This window comes from Solanum tuberosum, unplaced genomic scaffold (genome assembly GCF_000226075.1).
Source record: "Solanum tuberosum cultivar DM 1-3 516 R44 unplaced genomic scaffold, SolTub_3.0 scf00277, whole genome shotgun sequence".
Taxonomy (NCBI): Eukaryota; Viridiplantae; Streptophyta; class Magnoliopsida; order Solanales; family Solanaceae; genus Solanum; species Solanum tuberosum.
This window is the reverse complement of record NW_006239197.1, coordinates 412,973-431,898: the sequence shown is the minus strand read 5'-3', so window position 1 is coordinate 431,898 and position 18,926 is coordinate 412,973. Positions and strand designations below refer to the sequence as shown.

Here is an 18,926-nt window from a genome sequence, read left to right as displayed (position 1 = left end):
CAAAAATAACTTTTCATCCCCTATTTATAGATATAGAAATCCTAAATAAATTAATTGAGTCCAAATTCAATTAGGAATCCAAAACCAAAAGGAATTGAATTCCCTTTTTTTTTCGCCGCGTGAACAGTGTTGCCGCCTCAATATATTTTGTACCATTCACTTACTGCCACGTGGCAGCAGCAAGCAGCAAATTTGATTCCTCAATTGCAGCCGCCTTTTTCCCATATATAAAAATATATTATTTTATTCACTTTAATCTATGGAGCTGCCTGCTTGATTTCCTTCTTCAACTTTCCATCTTTAATTCGTTTTAGCTCCAAACTTCTTCATTTTTTTCATCAATTTAATCCTACAAATAAAATACACAATTTAGCACAATTCATAAAATTTATGCTCATAAAAGATAAATATAAATACTAAATGTGAGGCAAATAATAATTAAAAATATGTATTTTGACCTCACATCAAAAACTCACTATCCGAAACGATCCATATATAAAATCCGATCTTGACCTGAATCTTGATCTTGATTTGAGACCTAAATTTGATCTCAACCTCAACTCAAGACCACTCATTTTCCTTTTTTTTTCCTCAAAAGAATGTAAAAATATTTTTCTTCCAACTAAATACACTCTAACAGGAGAAAAAAAAAAGCAAAAAAATCTTGTACTCATTTCCCTACATAATAAGAAGCAATAAATAATATGAATACTATATCTATTGAATTTACGTTTACCCATTTTTATTCGAATTAATATGAGTTAAAATTAAATATTTTGTTTATTTTCACTTAATTCATTTTGGACAAACTGATGTTAAACTCGACCCGTCCGCCTGTCCCCCTAACTCAACCAACTTATTTTCTAAGGGCATCTCCAACCCAATCCTCTATTTTACTCTCCAAATATAGAGTTTTCTATTTTTTCAGACAACCAACTCCAACCCAATTCTCTATTTTACTCTCTAAAAAATATTTTTTTTTTCTCTCTTCAATATTATATTATTATTTCTATTTCATTCTTATTTTGTTATTTCATAATATAAATCCTTTATTTCTTTATTTCCAAAGAATTACTTTATATAATTTTTAATGTGATATGAAATTATATTTTATTCTAAATTTTTAAATAACATAAATTGCAAGAAAATATAATATAATACATAAATTAGGGGACAAATTCAAATAAAAGTGACATACAATCACTGGCGAATTTACAGCCAAAAAATAGGGCACCCGCACCCGTGGTCTCTTCGTAAAATTAGATATTTTATATGTATATTTTTTAAGATTTTGTATAATATTATATTCTTGCACCCGTACTACAAGAAGTCCAAATGGTCCACATGGTTAAATGTTGAGCTTTTGACCTTGAGGATTAAGGATCAATTCTCACTTCAATACATTTTACTTGGTGCATCCATGTTCTAAAAATCCTAGATTCGCCTCTGCATACAATTACATAAACACTCAATTTTCAAAATTATTACGTTGCTCCCATAAATGCTCTATTAATGCATTATGAAATTTAAAATGCTCTATTAATATATTACGGAGTTCAAAATTAATGCATTACGGAGTTCAATGGTTAAAAATATAGTGAAATCCATCCCATAGTAAAAAGCAAAACTTACATTCTATATATAATATATGTAGAAGTCTATTCTTGTCACAAAGGCAAGATAGTATACTCACATTTCCAGAAAACAACTAAAAAATGTCTCGATCTTCTGGATACTCTCTCAATGAGGATAAATTATTATGTCAAATCTATGTATATATCTCAAGACCCGATCACCGGCACATGCCAATCCTATGATCAGCGTCGAATAGTCTTAATTGAAAAGACAGTACGAAAATTAAGTGGATGTATTAGACAAATAGAAAATTTGCATCCCCGTAGTGCTTCAGATATAGATATTGTAAGTGACTATTTTCTAACTACTTATAATATATTTATATATATTTACTTACACAATTTTGATTCATATTTTTGCAAATTAATCAAGCAAAAATGCTACTTATGCAAGAACTAACTTATAAAAAAGGTTTTAAGTTTGATCATGTATCGAATCTAATGAAAGATTTTGAAAAGTTTAAGGATGTCGACACCGGAAAGAAAAAGTTCGAGGACAAGGCTCTACTTTGCAATCATCGGAGTCCGAGGCTCCTAGTCCTACATCACCTATAGTATCATCTCCTAACTTATCATTTTTTTCACTTAATTTAAATGAGATTTTTTCAGGTCATTACATTTCATCTGAACGACCTATTGGGGTGAAGAAATTAAAATTAAAGAGATCAAAAGATAAAGGTCTTTCGTCAGCTATGAAACTTTTCGAAACAAAAAATAATCGACTTGGGAAGATGTTATCAGAGTCTGCTACATCCAAACAACCGGACAACGAAATGCTATTTATATATATATAAAAGCCAAGGAATTTAGCGACAAAACTAAAATTTTAATGAAAATTATAGAAACTATTAGTGATCCAAATGTTCGTGATTACCTGCAACGAGAACAACATCGAATACTTGAAAAAAGAAATCGACAATCACAACCGCAATCACAATCACAATCGCAACAATTCTCAGAATCATATCCTAATTTTTTTCGAATAGTGCTAAATCTGGAACGACCTACCGGATTACTAAATTATTGTTGTGATCAATTAATTATCATGTTATGTATTGTATTTTATCTTATATTTAAATTATTATGTTATGTATTATATTGTATTGTTATCTTGTATTTAAATAATCATATCATGTATTGTATTTTAAAATTGAATTTTTTCGTCTTGCCATTTTAATTTTGCGTATTCTTTATAATGAAAATTAATAATAAAATAAAATTTTATTATTCACAAAAAGTTAGAAAAAAAAATTAAAAATAACTATTAATTTGAAATTAAAATAGTATATATTAAATAATATTTTTTTAAAATATTATATTACATTTAAAAAAGAATTATGAACATTAGATATTTAATTAATGGAATTATATGTAAAAGAATATGTTAATTAGAAAATAATAAAAATAATAATAAAATCATGAAAAAGTGAAATAGAGAGTGTGAATTGTAGTTCTCCAAATTTGGAGAACTACTATTCAACTCTCTAAATTTGAAGAATAGAGGGTGATTTGGAGGTGGGTTGAAGTGCCCGTTCTTTATTTTACTTTCCAAATATAGAAAATAGAGAGTAAAATAGAGGTGGGTTGGAGATGATCTAAGCAACCTTACTTCCACTCAAAAAGTATCGTTTAATTAAGTGCGACGCGTGCTATTGACGAACCGGTTTGTGGGCATAACATGAAACGGGTTTCTAAAATGGGCTCCACAACTCTTACGTGTCGAGTCACTGGACCAAGTGGAAAATCTGAGAATTATACTCGAAACATTGGAGCAAAACCAAGCGTATAATACAAAGCCTTGTAGATATACTTATATTACATATACATATATATACCAAAGAGGCGGGAAAGCTTAAACCCTAGTACCCAACCTTCAAGAAATTGGCTAAGCTTTCTGTGTTCGTTCTATCCAAAATATGGGAATTAAGGTATGTCTACGTAGAAATATAGTGTTTAATCCATCAACTTTACTCTTTCATTTTCATATACCGAACTGTTTCTTTGAGAATTTTAGGGTTTAATGAAGCTGTTGGCTGATAATGCTCCAAGTGGAATGAAGGAGCAGAAATTCGAGAGTTATTTCGGTCGTAAAATAGCAATCGATGCTAGTATGAGCATTTACCAGTTCCTGGTCTGTACATTTACCTTATATGCATTCATGTTCAGAATGCGTTATATCTTAATGCCTGTCGAGTTATTAGGATAATTCAATGGTGAATTGTTGTGGTTTAGATTGTAGTAGGACGAAGCGGTACGGAAATGCTTACTAACGAAGCTGGGGAAACTACTAGGTATATTATGTTTTTTTGGAACTCCACGACTAGTAGTACTATTTGTACTCTATATAAAATGAAAAGGAGCAACATTTTGTTGGCTATTTGTTTCTTTAAAGAGTTAAGCAAAACATATTTGTGTACGTGCTGTTATGGTTCATTTAGATGATTGCTTATGTTAGGTTTGCTTTACTTGGTACCACTTTGAATTTGGCATTAAAAAACTGTAGTTTTTATTGATTATAATGGCTATTTGTGTTTTCAGTCATTTGGTTGGGATGTTTTCGCGGACGATTAGGCTTCTGGAAGCTGGAATCAAGCCTGTGTAATTTGTTGCTTTAAGCGTTTGTGCTTTTCCTTTTGTCCCTTTCTTTCCTTGTTCCTCTTTAGTAATTCCCATGTCTTTATTAACAGTTATGTTTTTGATGGTAAGCCCCCTGATTTGAAGAAGCAAGAACTTGCAAAACGGTACCTATTAGCTCCTTTATATGTTCTTTGTATTATATCCATGAAATGCTGCCTGTTTGTTCATGTTCTCACACTGTCTTGTCTATGCAGTTACTCTAGAAGGGAAGATGCCACAGATGACTTGGCTAAGGCTACAGAGGTTTGATAGTTATATGTCTCTATGATTCAGTACCTCTTTTGGGCTTATTATTAACTGAATTTAATTTCCTGTACCCCCCACCACAGGAAAAGGGTTGGGAAAAGTGTATGACAAGTTCTATGTTTTTGGTCCACCTCTTATTTTTCCTCATGTGTGTGTTTTTTCAAATAATTGATATAGTTGCATTATGATTACAGAGTGGCAACAAGGAGGATATTGAGAAATTCAGCAAGAGAACAGTAAAGGTGGGTTTGTATAATTGTTATTCTAGGTATATTAGTTATGTAAGAGAAGAAATGGTGTTTGTCTGCTGCTCCTTTAATCTCATTGCGTAGTAGATGGTTAAAACCCCTATTGCTCTGTTATTGTTAAATTTACAACCAGATTCACAATTCGAGTTGGAAGCTTCTAGAAAGAGAAATTGAAGACGTTGTGGAGAGAATATTGAATTTGTATTAAGAGAGAAAGTGTTTACAATTGCTAATCTAAATCTCAACAAGCTGTACAGATGATTATATAGCAATCCTATCTGATAACTACCTCACCTAACAATGGTTAACTTAAGTAACCAAACGTCTAACTAACTCACTGCATGCTAACTATAAATGTGAAATGTGAAAATATCTTGTACCAACTTTAGCTAACTCTAGTTAACTTGTATCTTGTATCATCCTATCCTGTATCAATTCTCATATTCTCAGTAATCTACAAATACAAGATTTGTAAAACTGTACCGGAAAAGTCCAACAGCTTGAGATGCAGAGAGAACTAATAATGTCAAGAAAAGGAAGCACCTTTGTTTACCCATAATCTGTTCAGCGTTACTCTTCAATATTATTTTGTACAGGCATAAGTTTAAGAAGCAGGTTGTGTCTATGCTCAAACTCCAAAAACTGTACTATCAATTTTCTGCTATTGAATTATGATTTACAACCTTGTTCAACACAGATTTGCAGGTTCTGAGTAGAAAAGAAGTTTCAGAACTTAGGCAATAATTTTAGAATAGCTCTTTAATACTCTTGTACAATTGGCAAGGGTGTGCATCAATTGTAGCTACTAATACCAATGAAGTGTTTGAGATTTTGAAGAAAATGACTTCTTGTGAATATGGCATCTCGTTGTATAGCATGCATTGGCTCATAAACCTCTCGAATGTTTCGGTTCTACCTTTTTTTTTTTACATTGTAAATAGCCAAAACCTGTGGATATATATAAATGACACATACCCAATTTTTAGGTTACACCACAACACAATGATGACTGCAAAAAGCTTCTCAGACTAATGGGGGTACCTGCTGTTGAGGTGAGTTGGAAGTATAGGCATTCTGGTAATAGGGTGTCTTTTAGATGGTTAGTGGCATTCACTGCACCTTATTTCACGGAGTTTACATACAATGGTATCTCTCCAAAGTATAATTTTTGCCCCTGATGCAAGAAAGTCAGAGTTTTTTCCTTGATGGTTTCCTTAGGCTCCTTCTGAAGCAGAGGCCCAGTGTGCTGCACTTTGCAAGGCAGAAAAGGCATGTATACCCTGTCAATTATTTAATTGCTTAGAACTATGTGTGATCCGTGCCTGATTTGGTCAACCGATTTTGGGTACTTTGATCAAAATCGATGGGGAAAGTCTTGACAGTTTTAATGATTTCTGGAATCAATACAAAAGTTAAGGTGAAATTGAAGAAAATGGAATACCTTTTATATAAAAATTTCTATGTCACTCCTCTTCCTTTGATCTCCTTCCAGGATTCTCCTCAATTTCTCTACATACTATCTCATAATTTAGGTTTTATAACTTTATTTTTAGATATTTTAATTATTTTTAGGCGAATCCCCTCACCCGTAACCAAAAATGCATCCATATCCCCGAATATTAAAAATTAGATCATGAAGGATCCGACCTCTAGATCCGCACCCATATCGGACACACGCACCCGAGTCCTTAGGTTGGAATATCTAATCTTTATTATTGTAAATGATATATTTAAGAATTAAGGCCTACATTTGCACATATGCTATAATAAAAACTTCGGAGGTTGGGGTGGGGGTTGACAGTGAAATATTTCTCTGAAGAATTATGATGTGTAATTGAGTCAGATTTTCCACTTCCAAGTCGCTCATTGGGCATCATTACAGATAAGTATTGAAAGAGTTCCTCTACTTGTCAGGTTTATGCTGTGGCCTCTGAAGATATGGATTCCTTAACTTTTGGAGCTCCAAAGTTTCTTCGCCATTTAATGGATCCTAGCTCCAAAAAGATACCAGTGATGGAATTTGATATCTCCAAGGTAAATGGGCCTGAACACTTTTTAGTTGATGTCTTGATGTCAAGTATATTATCTCTTGATTTATGTCTTATTGAAGGTATTGGAGGGACTTGAACTTAGTATGGATCAGTTCATAGACTTGTGCATTCTTTGTGGATGTGATTACTGTGATAGCATCCGAGGTACCATGCTTTTCAGTTAGATCTCTGTTTAAAAATCATTTGAGTATGCATATGCTACCTCGTGTTTCTTCTTTACTATCCGTAATCAGTTATGCTACAGTGTCATTTTCATTGTTTGCACTTTGCACAAGCTTTACCTAGGTCCTGATTTCTTATAATCAATCTTACATCAGCATCTAGGAGCCGTTTAAATTTCATGTGCTTATGCTTTACTTATGCTGCAACTGATATGGTTTGAGTGATTGGAGCAATATTTCTTGGTATCTAATCATCAATCTATGCAATAGGCATAGGGCCCCAGACGGCTTTGAAGCTTGTACGCCAACATGGGTCAATGGAGAGCATATTAGAGAATATTAACAAAGAGAGGTACTTCATTTGTTGTTTTATGGAACTGAGTTCATCGAGTATATATGCATGCATTCATTGGGTGTTATCTAGCTTTTCTTTGCCAACAGTCTTCAATTATCCTGAATACTGAAAAAATGAACATAATTTTTTTCCAGAAGCTAGTTGATTTCCCTTGATTCTCAAGGCTGAAAGAGCAATGAGATGTTGAAAATTTAGAAATTTATCCTAAAGGAGCTTGTCATATTTGTTAAGGGATTTCCACTTTTACTGCAATTACTACTGGAGACGATGGGTTAGCACTATTTGATGGACTGTACACTTCCTTCAGACAATAAACAATGTTCTAAAACATTTTGGCATACTTCCTTGGGAAAGATTTTGAAATTTTAAGTTCATAAGGGTCCATATGTTGTTAGATAAATTATTAAAGAAAAGGCAGTCTTGTTAAGCTCCCGCTACTTGTGGAGTCCTGAGAAGAGATAGTCACGTTGGATCTATTGTACACTGCCTAGACCTGGTTGCCCCTTATATATAGTTTATCTCAAATTATATGGTCTCTTGTGAAATTAAATTTTCAGAAGCCTCTAGAGCTTTGAAGTGCAACTCGTGATGTGTGGGTTAGGTGCATGCCATGGGTTTGCCGCAAACAAAAGCCTAGTTTTAAGTGGAGAAGGATAGTGGGATTGGCATTATCTACTGAGTTTTGAACCATACGGTTCTAGCCCTCAAGGATTTATTTTGTTATTAAAAAAAGTTGATTTTCAAAAAAAATCAAGAGAAAAGTATGCCAAGTAATTGACTTATTTGAGAACTCTCCCTCCTCTCTATCTCTTCTGTCTCCCTCTCACCTTTCCTTTGGGTTGTGGTTGGAGAGTGGGTGGACTTGACTGAAACATTATTGGTAAATTTATGTGGGCAGTTGAATTAACCATGATTACATCATATGTTGCTTAAAGTATTTTCATTGCTGATCCTATTGTAGATATCAAATACCTGATGATTGGCCTTATGAAGAGGCTAGGCGGCTCTTCAAGGAACCATTAGTTGTTACAGATGATGAGCAAACTGATCTAAAATGGGCTGCTCCTGATGAAGAAGTGATTGTCTTACCTGAGAAACTATTGATTTTTTGGTTGGTTGTTAATAAATTTTAACAGAATCTTCATTTTTATATTCTATTCTTATTAGGGGTTGGTTAACTTTCTGGTAAAGGAAAATGGATTCAACATTGATAGAGTTACAAAGGTATCATTCCTTTTGCCACTATTTGACAGAGATTTCTTCTAGCTTTTTTTGAAGGATACAATTAACTACTTTGCATCTTGCTTTGTTCAGGCAATAGAAAAGATCAAGACAGCCAAGAACAAATCTTCTCAGGGGCGGTATGAAATATGCATTGCCTAGAATAAATCTGTTGATGGTTAATAGTGTCGGAAAAAACTGTCGTTCCCTTAACTTCTTAAAATTGATTGGCCCTTGAATATTATTTCACCTTGTAAAAGCCTTTAATTTATGTACAATGTTCTAGTGTGTTTGTAATTCTTGCAGCATCTTCTAACCATGATCTTTTGCATTGTGAATTTGTGTTGTCTCATTTTTTAACAGGTTAGAATCATTCTTTAAACCAGTTAGCACATCTGCTCCAGTTAAAAGAAAGGTACCATTCATGAACTAACCCCACCCCCCCTCCAAAAAAAAGGCATTCAACTGAAAAATCTTTATTTAAATTGCCAACATCATTGCGTTGCTTACTCTTTTTGGTGATAGAAGAATTGGATGACGTTATCATTTATATGTTATATATGAGTAGGTCAGTTCACTTGATTAACAACTGCAAATTATGTGTGGTAAGAAGTAAGAGCAACACTTAGCTATGTTGTTTCTTCTTTCTTTTCAATCATATCTTTTGTTGATTGTTCTTGGAAGTCAGCTATATCTCTTGGGATTGAATATTAATTTAGGCCATCTTTCATGTGTAATGCTTTTCTAAAATCCAAAGGTTTCTTTCTTTTAGAACACAAATTTCAGGCATAGAGCCTGTTTGGATTGACTTAAAAGTTGGTCAAACCTACTTTTAAGTCATTTTTAGCCTTTGAGAGTGATTGACAAAGCTAAAAATAACTTAAAAATAAGTTTAAAATGGCTTAAAAAAGTTAAAAGTTAAAAGTAGGTACTCCCCTACTTTTCATTTTTCAACTTAAAAGTTACTTAAGTTCGACTTTTTAAAACTACTTTTAAAAAGCTACCTTTTTTAAGTTAAGCCAAATGGGCTCATAGTCTTGTCCTGAAAAAGTATGCCCATAATAGATACTTATTGAATTTGTCAATGTTTGTTTCAAATTTTAACTGGTTGCCACCATAACTTTTTGTACGTTAGCTCACAAGGAATCCAAAAAGCATGCCCATGCTTGATGTAGAATTTGTTAATATATGTTCCAAAATTATGACTGGTTGCCCCCATAACTTTTGGTACGTTGGCTCACAGGGGACTAAATGTGTTCTTGTATCTCCGATTCCTGTTACCAAGTTTAAGACACTCTCTTTACGATCCAGACCTGGTGTCCTTGGAAAGCTAAGCTTCCCATCTTTAGAATTGGGGTTGAATTACTCCGTGCCGCTATCCAGACACGTCTGCTTCGGCATATGATGCTGTAAACCCCTCATGAACCTTGATCTCTAAGTTCTTGCCTTTCATAATACAAAATGCTCTAATTTAGGTAATACTTTTGCTAAGATTGTTGTGCTGAATAGTGAATTCTGAACCTGTGGAAAAGAAATTGATTGAATAAGGTTTGGAATAATTGTTAATTCATGAAAATACAGGTGGTGCAGCTAAAATACGTCCTCCTAAAAATTGTGTCCCATTAATTAATTTTTGAACACACAAACATTAATTTGGAAAGTAATGACTACATAAGTTGAGTTGGGGAGTAGGGTAATGACGTTGAGAACTAATACTTCAAAATTTCTTCAGTCTTTGTGCTGGAATTGTTTAGTCAAGGCCTAATACATAAACATCCCCTTTAACTTGGCCTCAATTGACATTTATGTCCTCCAACTTTGAGTGTGTACAAGTAGACACTTAAGCTTGTATAAAGTTGAACTAGTAGAAACACATGCGTTTTGCATGGCATAGTAAAATTCTATTCAAGTGTATCTTATGGAATTGCCATGTAGGACGCGTTTGTTTTCTTGTTCAACTTTATGCAAGTTGAAGTGCCTACTTGTGCACACCCAAAGATGGAGGACATAGATGTTAGTTGAAACCAAGTTAAATGACATGTTTATGTATTATGCCTTTAGTCAACATTTACTTTTTGGTTTCGAAGGAACAATCACTATATTTTAAGCTAAGTATTCTTGGTATTATTTTTCTATTTGTGACGTTTTTTTGTGAAGAACGAAAATCTAGAGGAATTTTGCTCCTAAATGATGCATCTTTGGCTAAAGATTGGATCTCGTTAAAATATGATGCCTTATCTGGTCACAGGAAACAGCTCACACCACTGAGAAAGGAGCTGCTAACAAGAAATCAAAGGCTGGTGGTAGTAAGAAGAAAAAGTAGTTAGCATCAAGTTAAAGCTTGCAGTGAAGTGATGGTTTCGTACCTTGGTCAGGTTAGATTCTTTGATCATTACCTATGTTGACTGTCTGCAATACAGATTCTGATGCGACTTTATAATTTTTCCCAAGTACCATTGTCCACTCATCAAGACTAATTGGATTATAAGATGTCGACTGAATTGAAGTGTCTAATGTGTTTCCTTTGGATTTTTTCTATACTTGGGAAGTAGTTTTAGAAATCTTTTTGGTTTCTGCACAGTAATTTGGTGTCCTTTCAATGCACCAGTAGGATGTGTAGTTTTCAAGATCTAGCTAAACCAGAGAATTGAAGTTTGTGTTTGAAGAAAGGAACACTGATTCGTAGTTGGAAAATATTTTTTAAAAATGCTGTTTTTCTTTTCCCTAATTTACAAGTGAAGAAAAGAAGACGAATTGGACCATCTATCAGAAGAGGTTGATGTGCGTTTCACTAATTATTAATCTGCTTTAACTTGATGTTGGCTTAACCTTCATTTCTTTGGTTTTTGTTCATCAAAAGGATACACTAATGCATTGTGGTTTCTTTTATCTGGTTGGAAGAACAGTCAATAATGTCCAGTCACATTGCTGCTTGCGGAGTCTTTGTAGCTGGTGCCTCAATTTTGTTTGTTCTTCTGGAAGAAAATACACCGATTAGTCAGGCCTCATTTCTTTTCTTTTCTTCTGTACCTCTCCACCCTGCCCTCTTTTTCAATCAATGAATGTATACATCTGGATTATCCTGGGTTCTCATCCTATGTGAATTGGCATTTCTGTAAGTTGCATGTACCATTTAATTCATAAAACCAATCTTAATCTAGTAATTGGCACAGTTGATGCAATGTTTAGTTTTCTCGAGTCTGAGGCATTGTCTTGTCACTGTGCTTTGGATCTACGGTTACATATCTGTAATGAAACAACTTAAGAATTGTAGATTGAGACTGAGGAAAGAACTCGTATTTTGGTATCTAGCAGGGCTTCCAAGTTTAAACGCAGGCGTGGAGCGTCAAGTCCAAACGAATTCTTAGACTTTTGTTCAGACCTCAAAGTTTCGAAACATCCGCTTTAGCTTCACAAATGTTCATTAGCTCGGAAACACGTCCTACACAATAAAACACACTTAATGAGTACAAAATGATAATGTTATTGCTCAAACATAATTTTTAGTGTTGTAAATGAAAAAAATGTAGCTAATATGTGTTTATAGAGCCTATCAACCGCTAGCTATAATAGATTTTAGGAGAGGTAGATGCAGGCCAAAGAAGAAATCGATGGGAGGTGTTTAAATAAGACATGACACATTTTTAGCTTATTGAGGACATGACCCTAGATAAAATTGAATGGAGGTCGAGGATTTTAGAGTAAAAGGATAGTAGGTAATCGAGTGATGTAATACTTATATGTGGAAGAGGTTGGGGTAGTTCCCTCTTCTCATCTTCTCCTTATTTTGTAATATTAGTTAATATTCATGTAGTATCTTTCTTCAATTAATTTTTACTACTTTAGGTGCTTTATTTAATTTGTTCATCTTGCTATTTAATTTATTATGTTATTTTTCTTTCCGTTCTATTTTGATTACACCTTTTTTGAATTGAAGATCTATATGTACTCTCTACCCCACAAAGATAAGAATAACGTATTTGTGTACTTCTAATCTTTTCCTGACTCTACTTATAAAATTATATCAGTTAGTATAGTTCTTGTTACTAACTACCAAGTTGAATCCTAATCTTTATTCGTTCCCTTCAGATTTGACTTTATTCGTCCCTTTGAAATGTCTTCAATCATCCAATGAAATCAATGATCTATAGAAAATGCAATTAAGTTGTTTACTAAAACCAAAAGCCGCCCTAATCACTTAATTCTTGATAAATTAGGCATATTAACTTCTCTATTTATAATAATAATATCTACCTATATCTATCTATCCTTCTATATAGTACTAATTACTAACTACTCTAAAAGTGAAAACCTCAAAATGTCAAATACTAAATAGTGAATTACCAAACTACTCATTAAAAAATTAGTGATTTTTTAATCCTTTAGCTAGGTCGACGTTACTCCTATAAATTTTTGTATTAAAAATAAAGTTAGTTTTTATTCAAATAATAGTTTTGTGTTAAATGAAATAGTAATGTTGGAATTGATTTCATATTCCAATGATTTCTAATGAATTTGGCTTCTTTCCATTTCTATTACCCTCATTTCTCAAATTAAAAAAACACATTTGATTAAACTCATTCTATATTATATGCTCAGTAAAAACAAACATATTTTTTTCTCTTTTTATGTTTTCTTTCGTATCTTTTCGGTAGCTACCAACTACGCATTTAATTATTTCTATGAGCTTCTGGCCTAACCCTATTCACACTCATCAATTATACATATATATATATATATATATATAGTACATACCCTTTTCTTTTGTGCAAGTCAAATGGTGCTTCAAGATTGATAGAACATGTTAAATTTGAGGGTGTTTAGGATTTGGTGAAATATTGATTCAAATCGAAAATTGACTTAAACTGATTAAATAAATTGTTATGTTTAAACTTTGATTTGGTTTTGTTTAAAAAATTGTTTTGATTTTTTTAAAAAATAAATAATATTTGATTTAAGTTTATTAAAAATATTCATCAAAAAATTATTTTTACCATTAGGCGTTATGACCATTTTTTAGAAGAAGACAGGAATCAAAATCAATTTATGTAAAAAATAAACAATAATACCTATGAGATTTTTAACTAGATTTTTAAACTACTTCTCATCAACTTTGTTTACCCTATTCCAGGAAAATTATTAGTACCGTAATAAAAGTTAGTAAAGGCTTAATTATAAGTTGTCAAAGAATGAAAAAACCTTTTTAATTGTAGAAAATGAAAAGAAAGAGAGAAATATTATTAGATTTCATAAAATTTGAAAAATCAAACCAAAAGCTTTGGGCCTATCGTTAGATTTCGTACATCATTTTGATTAGAGTACTGTTTACTAGTTGGTTATTGATCAAAATCAAAACTAAATCAATTTAATCAGTTTTAAAACCATCAAAACCAAACCAAACCAACTATAATATGCAATTTATCGGTTTGTTTGGTATCGGGTTCAATTTGATTTTTCGGTTATTAACCATACACAAAAATAAAAGAAACAATTTAATTCAAAACGTGAAAAAAGTGACGGCAATTCATTCAAAACGAAAAATAGTTAGTATGACTGACGTTACAGAACTTTCGATCACTGAGTTTACTATGAATAAAGCTTCAAAATTCACTATTTTGGCCTAGAAGGGTGAGACAGTGACATTTTCAGTCCCACAAAGAATTAACATAGAGACTCGTATAAATAAAACCAATAAAATAAATATTCTCACCTTAGGCATTTTTACTATTAATAAGTAAATTATAAATAAATTTTGATTAAACATATATAAGATCTTAAAAATTGTATATAAAAATAATAGACTATGTCTATTTATTACTCCCTCCGTCCCATTTTATATGATGTACTTTGAATTTGGCACAAACTTTAAGAAAAAATGGAAAAGACTTTTTAAAAACTTGTGGTCCAAAAATGAATGATAGAAATTTGTGTGGTTATAAATCATTTCATTAGGGTAAAAAAAGACATTTTATAGGCAAATTGTTACTTAAAATAGAAATGTGTCATTCTTTTTGGGACTGACTAAAAAGGAAAGTAAGTCATATAAATTGGGACAGAGGGAGTAATAACATATATGTATATAATTTGTCGGTTCGATTTGATTATTCTTTCGAACAAAACCATTACCAAACTAAATACTATCTATTTTTAAAAATCTAAAATTATTTAAACTGTTTGATTTTTCAATTTGGATCGATTTTTATTCAAATCATGAACCAAACCTAATTTTGATTTTGCCAGTTAATTAAGAACTTCTCACCTAAAGCTTTTCATACTTGCCTATAAATAAACAGCTAATTAGTTTCTCTTTGCTATATATCCATACAAATCAACCATTGAATCCTTTAGAAAGATGTTTCCTTTAATTGTGGTAATTATGGCATTATTAGCCATCAACTCAGATAAAGCTTGTGCTGGAGATCCAGATATGCTCCAGGATATTTGTGTTGCTGATCTCACCTCAAGTAAGTTACGTTAAAGCTAAGACGCGCGTGCGTTATTCCAATTTTATTTGTAAATAATTAATATTATAAGTGATGTGATTATGTAACAGCATTGAAGGTGAACGGATTTCCATGCAAGAACACGTCCACCGCGGCTGATTTCTCTTCAATGGCCCTTTCAATGCCAGGAGTCATTACCAGCACATATGGTTTCGTGGCCACTAGAGCAAATGTTCTAACTATCCCTGGCCTTAACACCCTTGGTGTGTCCATGGTTCGTATCGACTATGCTCCTGGTGGTATTAACCCACCCCACGTCCACCCACGAGCCACTGAGATGATCTTTGTTTTATATGGTACATTGGATGTTGGTTTCATTACTACAGCTAATGTTTTGTTCTCTAAGCGCATTGTAAAAGGAGAAGTGTTTGTTTTTCCTAGAGGACTTGTTCATTTCCAAAAGAACAATGGGAAATATCCAGCAGCTGTTATTGCTGCCTTAAATAGTCAATTACCTGGTGCACAATCTATTGCGACAACGTTGTTTGCAGCTACACCACCTGTCCCTAATGATGTTTTGGCTCAAACATTCCGGATTACCTCTCCGGAAGCTCAACAGATTAAAGCAAAATTTGCCACTAATTAACTACTGAGAATTCTATTTCTCCACAAAAAGTTATGTTTACGGTTGTTAACTCGATCATGTTGTTCGGTTTAAAAGAGAGAGTTTTTTCTCTTTTGCCTTTCTCACCATGTAATAACTAATAATAATGTTTTCAATCGCCTATTATATTAGTACTCACTCTCTCTTCATTTTTATTTGTTACTGTTTGACTTGGTACACTTATTCAAAATATAATTATTGATATAAGTATTTTATAAAACTATTATATTAAATGATGTTTAGTATTAGATTTTGGAAAATAAGTATTTAATGTTGAGGGGAAAATATGGAAAAAATAATAATTGTCTTTCTTAATATGTCAAAAGTGACGAGTAAAAAAGAAATTTTATTTTAGGATTAAGTGACAAATAAAAGTGAACAGAGGGGGTATTACTCCCTCCGTCCCATATTAGTTGATCACTTTCCATTTTGCACGATGCTTAAAAAATCATAAATAAGAAGATGATTTTACTAATTCACCCCTTAAAAAAACTTGTTGAAAATTTTACAAACAAATGTGAATACTTTCAAAAAGAATTACTTACTAGGGAAATATAGATAAATTTTTTTAATTATTTCTTGATTTAGTAGGGTAATCAACTAATATGGGACAACTATCTTTAATATTATGATCAACTAATATAGAAAGAGAGGAGTATATAATTGTGGGAATGAAATTTTTTTAAGGAATATTTGGAACCACCTATTTCGGAGTAAAAGAATTGTTTTCAAGTAGCGTTCAATCGAACTTAAATGCATGTGGTTCGATAAAATTTAATTGCTCTTACTGTTTTTTACCCTCCAAAATATTTATTGTAAAGTTAATATATATTGACCATTGAAAGAAGCAGGAGAGAAAAGATCCTTTTGGCTTTGCTTTATTCACCAAATTTTTCCTTTTGTGAAGAGTATATATTTGTCAAAGTAGATCACTTCATCGTAAAAAACTAACTAGTCATTAATGATCAACACTAACACCTGTTTAAAATTAAAATGAGATATTTTAATGTCAAAAATACCTTAATAATATGTTTTAAATTACCTGTTTGTATATTGACAAGTGAAATATACAAACGGGGTTCTGGAATTTCCTAAATGTAAAAATACATAATTTGTATATACTTAACATATTTATATATTCGCAAGCGAAATACACATACAGACAGAAATATACAACCGCAACCTTCATAACAAAGGGAACTATAGCTATGGAATGCAATTATTAAAACTATAGCTATAAAACCTTATTATAACTACTATTATGTTTGCTATTTCTGAAATTTTCTCTTAAAATTATCTTGTATTTGTCCATCAAAAGATCTCTAGGAATCAGGCCGAAAAAGTAAGAGTGAAAACAAAGCCCAATTAGAAAGGCCTTAGCGAAACTTAATGAGGTAGCGAGTATTTGGATCAGGCCCAATAATATATAAGATTCGAAGGCCTTCGTAAATTGGACTTACATATGAATGGAAATACATTATTGGATTTCGATAGTGAAATAGAATTATGTAATCCATTAATTAGTTTTTCTTAAATTATAAAATATTCTCCGTTTTTAGGGTCAATATAGAATCTACACTGCTTGGATTATTTTTATTGGTTACACATTTCCCCAGCCAAAAATTACACTTGCTAGCTAAATCTATATAAAAAAGTATTATTTTATATTATTAAGGTGGATAGGGTGTTATTCACAAACTCAAGATAAGTTTTCCCCATTGGACAATTTATTTATGAAAACCCAAAAATGGACCGCCCCTTAAATCGGATCAAGATATATTTTTGAAGTTGATTCGATAGTGAGAGATTAGTCTTTATTTGGCCACTTCCGAAGCAACTATTTATGGATATTATGGAGAAACTTCTTACGAAGGAAATATATTAATTATATTTATATATGATAAATTGAAAACTGATGATAACACAAGGTCTTTCAAGAGTAGAATAGTTACGTTGTTAGAAGAGCGTTTTAATTACTCTTGAGAAATAAGTCATACTCATAATTAACTAGGTTGCTTCTGTTCAAATAAGGGGAGAAACACCGAGTCAAATAACTAAAAATATTTTCCGGCAACAAACACGGATCTAAGAATTGATATATTTGTATAACATATGATTGATATTCATGAGATTAAATGTCCCCTTAGCTTGATATGTCCTCAGTTCCAAAACAACTGTAATTCTTTGTTTAATTTTTGTTATTAGTTATGTTGAATTATTCTCTACCATTCTGATTTGACTTGGACGTAGTCCATTTGGAGGCCCTTCAATTATCTTTGCATAACGATTAACGATCCAGTGTTATCTGTCTAGGAAATGCAAGTTGTTTTGATAAATTAGGCATTAACTAATTATATATATTCACTATGTACTGTAAACAATTTATTATTGTCATAGTACTTTATCATGTTATCACAACTATATCTCTTTTGTTTCAAAGCTATTTAATTTCACTTATTATGAATAATTATCTTTTAAGTATATTTTGACGATTTCTTTTACACTGTTCATATACATATAACGATGTAAACACAAACCTTATCTCTACGTTAACAAAGACAAATAAATTATTTTTAAAAGATACTCAAGCAGAGTTAAATTCAAATTTTATAGTATACAGATGCTACATATTCACAGTTTAAACACTAGGTATAGACTATCTTTTATATTGATACTAAATACAGGTGCCCGTATTAGCACGGGCCCAATATCTTAATATTTTTTATTTATTTTAATTTATGTGATATATGTAAAATTTAGAAAGTTGAATAAATTTAATATGATTTTTAGATATATAAGTGGTTAATTACTTTTTGTTTGCGCAAATTTATTGTGAAGAAGTCCATTAAGATGTCTATACTTAAAGTATTTTTCGTCATCAACCGTTAATTTTTTACTCAAAGTAGTTACAAGATATAAACAAATATTACCGACATTCAAAATAATAAAGCAATAACTAAAAAATATGAATTTAAAACTAAAAGTCATATCCAAGACGGATTCCATGTTGACAACCAATTTTGACCCTCCACAATATAAATTAATTATCGAGTTTCTTCAATTTCAAACGATTTTAAATAATTAGTTTTATAAAATTTCAAATAAATAAATAAATAAATAATAATAATAATAATAATAATATAGTTCGCAAGTTATTTTAAATAGTCTTGTCGCTTTTTTATAATTTTTAGATAATATATATCTTTCACATAATTATGTATATAATTAGTGTATTTTATGAATATTCAAAAATCGTCTCAAAAAGA

General features: G+C 31.7%; 2 protein-coding genes across 3 annotated transcripts; both read left to right on the top strand.

The window, feature by feature from the left end:
- Positions 1–3,451: 3,451 nt before the first annotated feature.
- Positions 3,452–11,751, top strand: LOC102602982 (flap endonuclease 1). Of its 2 annotated transcripts, XM_006358451.2 has the most exons (19): positions 3,452–3,562; positions 3,649–3,765; positions 3,867–3,925; positions 4,173–4,232; positions 4,322–4,375; positions 4,466–4,514; positions 4,712–4,759; positions 5,752–5,817; positions 5,984–6,034; positions 6,680–6,799; positions 6,876–6,960; positions 7,248–7,329; positions 8,294–8,408; positions 8,500–8,556; positions 8,647–8,693; positions 8,917–8,968; positions 9,797–9,962; positions 10,802–10,928; positions 11,460–11,751. In XM_006358451.2, the coding sequence occupies exons 1-17, from the start codon at positions 3,551–3,553 to the stop codon at positions 9,956–9,958; spliced, it is 1,236 nt and encodes a 411-aa protein (XP_006358513.1). In that variant the 5' UTR covers positions 3,452–3,550; the 3' UTR covers positions 9,959–9,962; positions 10,802–10,928; positions 11,460–11,751. The 2 variants fall into 2 exon arrangements, with proteins under 2 accessions (XP_006358513.1, XP_006358514.1); XM_006358452.2 differs by lacking the exon at positions 9,797–9,962 and having other exon boundaries at positions 3,454–3,562.
- A 3,137-nt stretch (positions 11,752–14,888) lies between these two features.
- On the top strand, positions 14,889–15,681 carry LOC102593393 (nectarin-1-like). Its single transcript, XM_015313944.1, has 2 exons — positions 14,889–15,017; positions 15,107–15,681. The coding sequence occupies exons 1-2, from the start codon at positions 14,906–14,908 to the stop codon at positions 15,640–15,642; spliced, it is 648 nt and encodes a 215-aa protein (XP_015169430.1). The 5' UTR covers positions 14,889–14,905; the 3' UTR covers positions 15,643–15,681.
- The last annotated feature ends 3,245 nt before the right edge of the window (positions 15,682–18,926 follow it).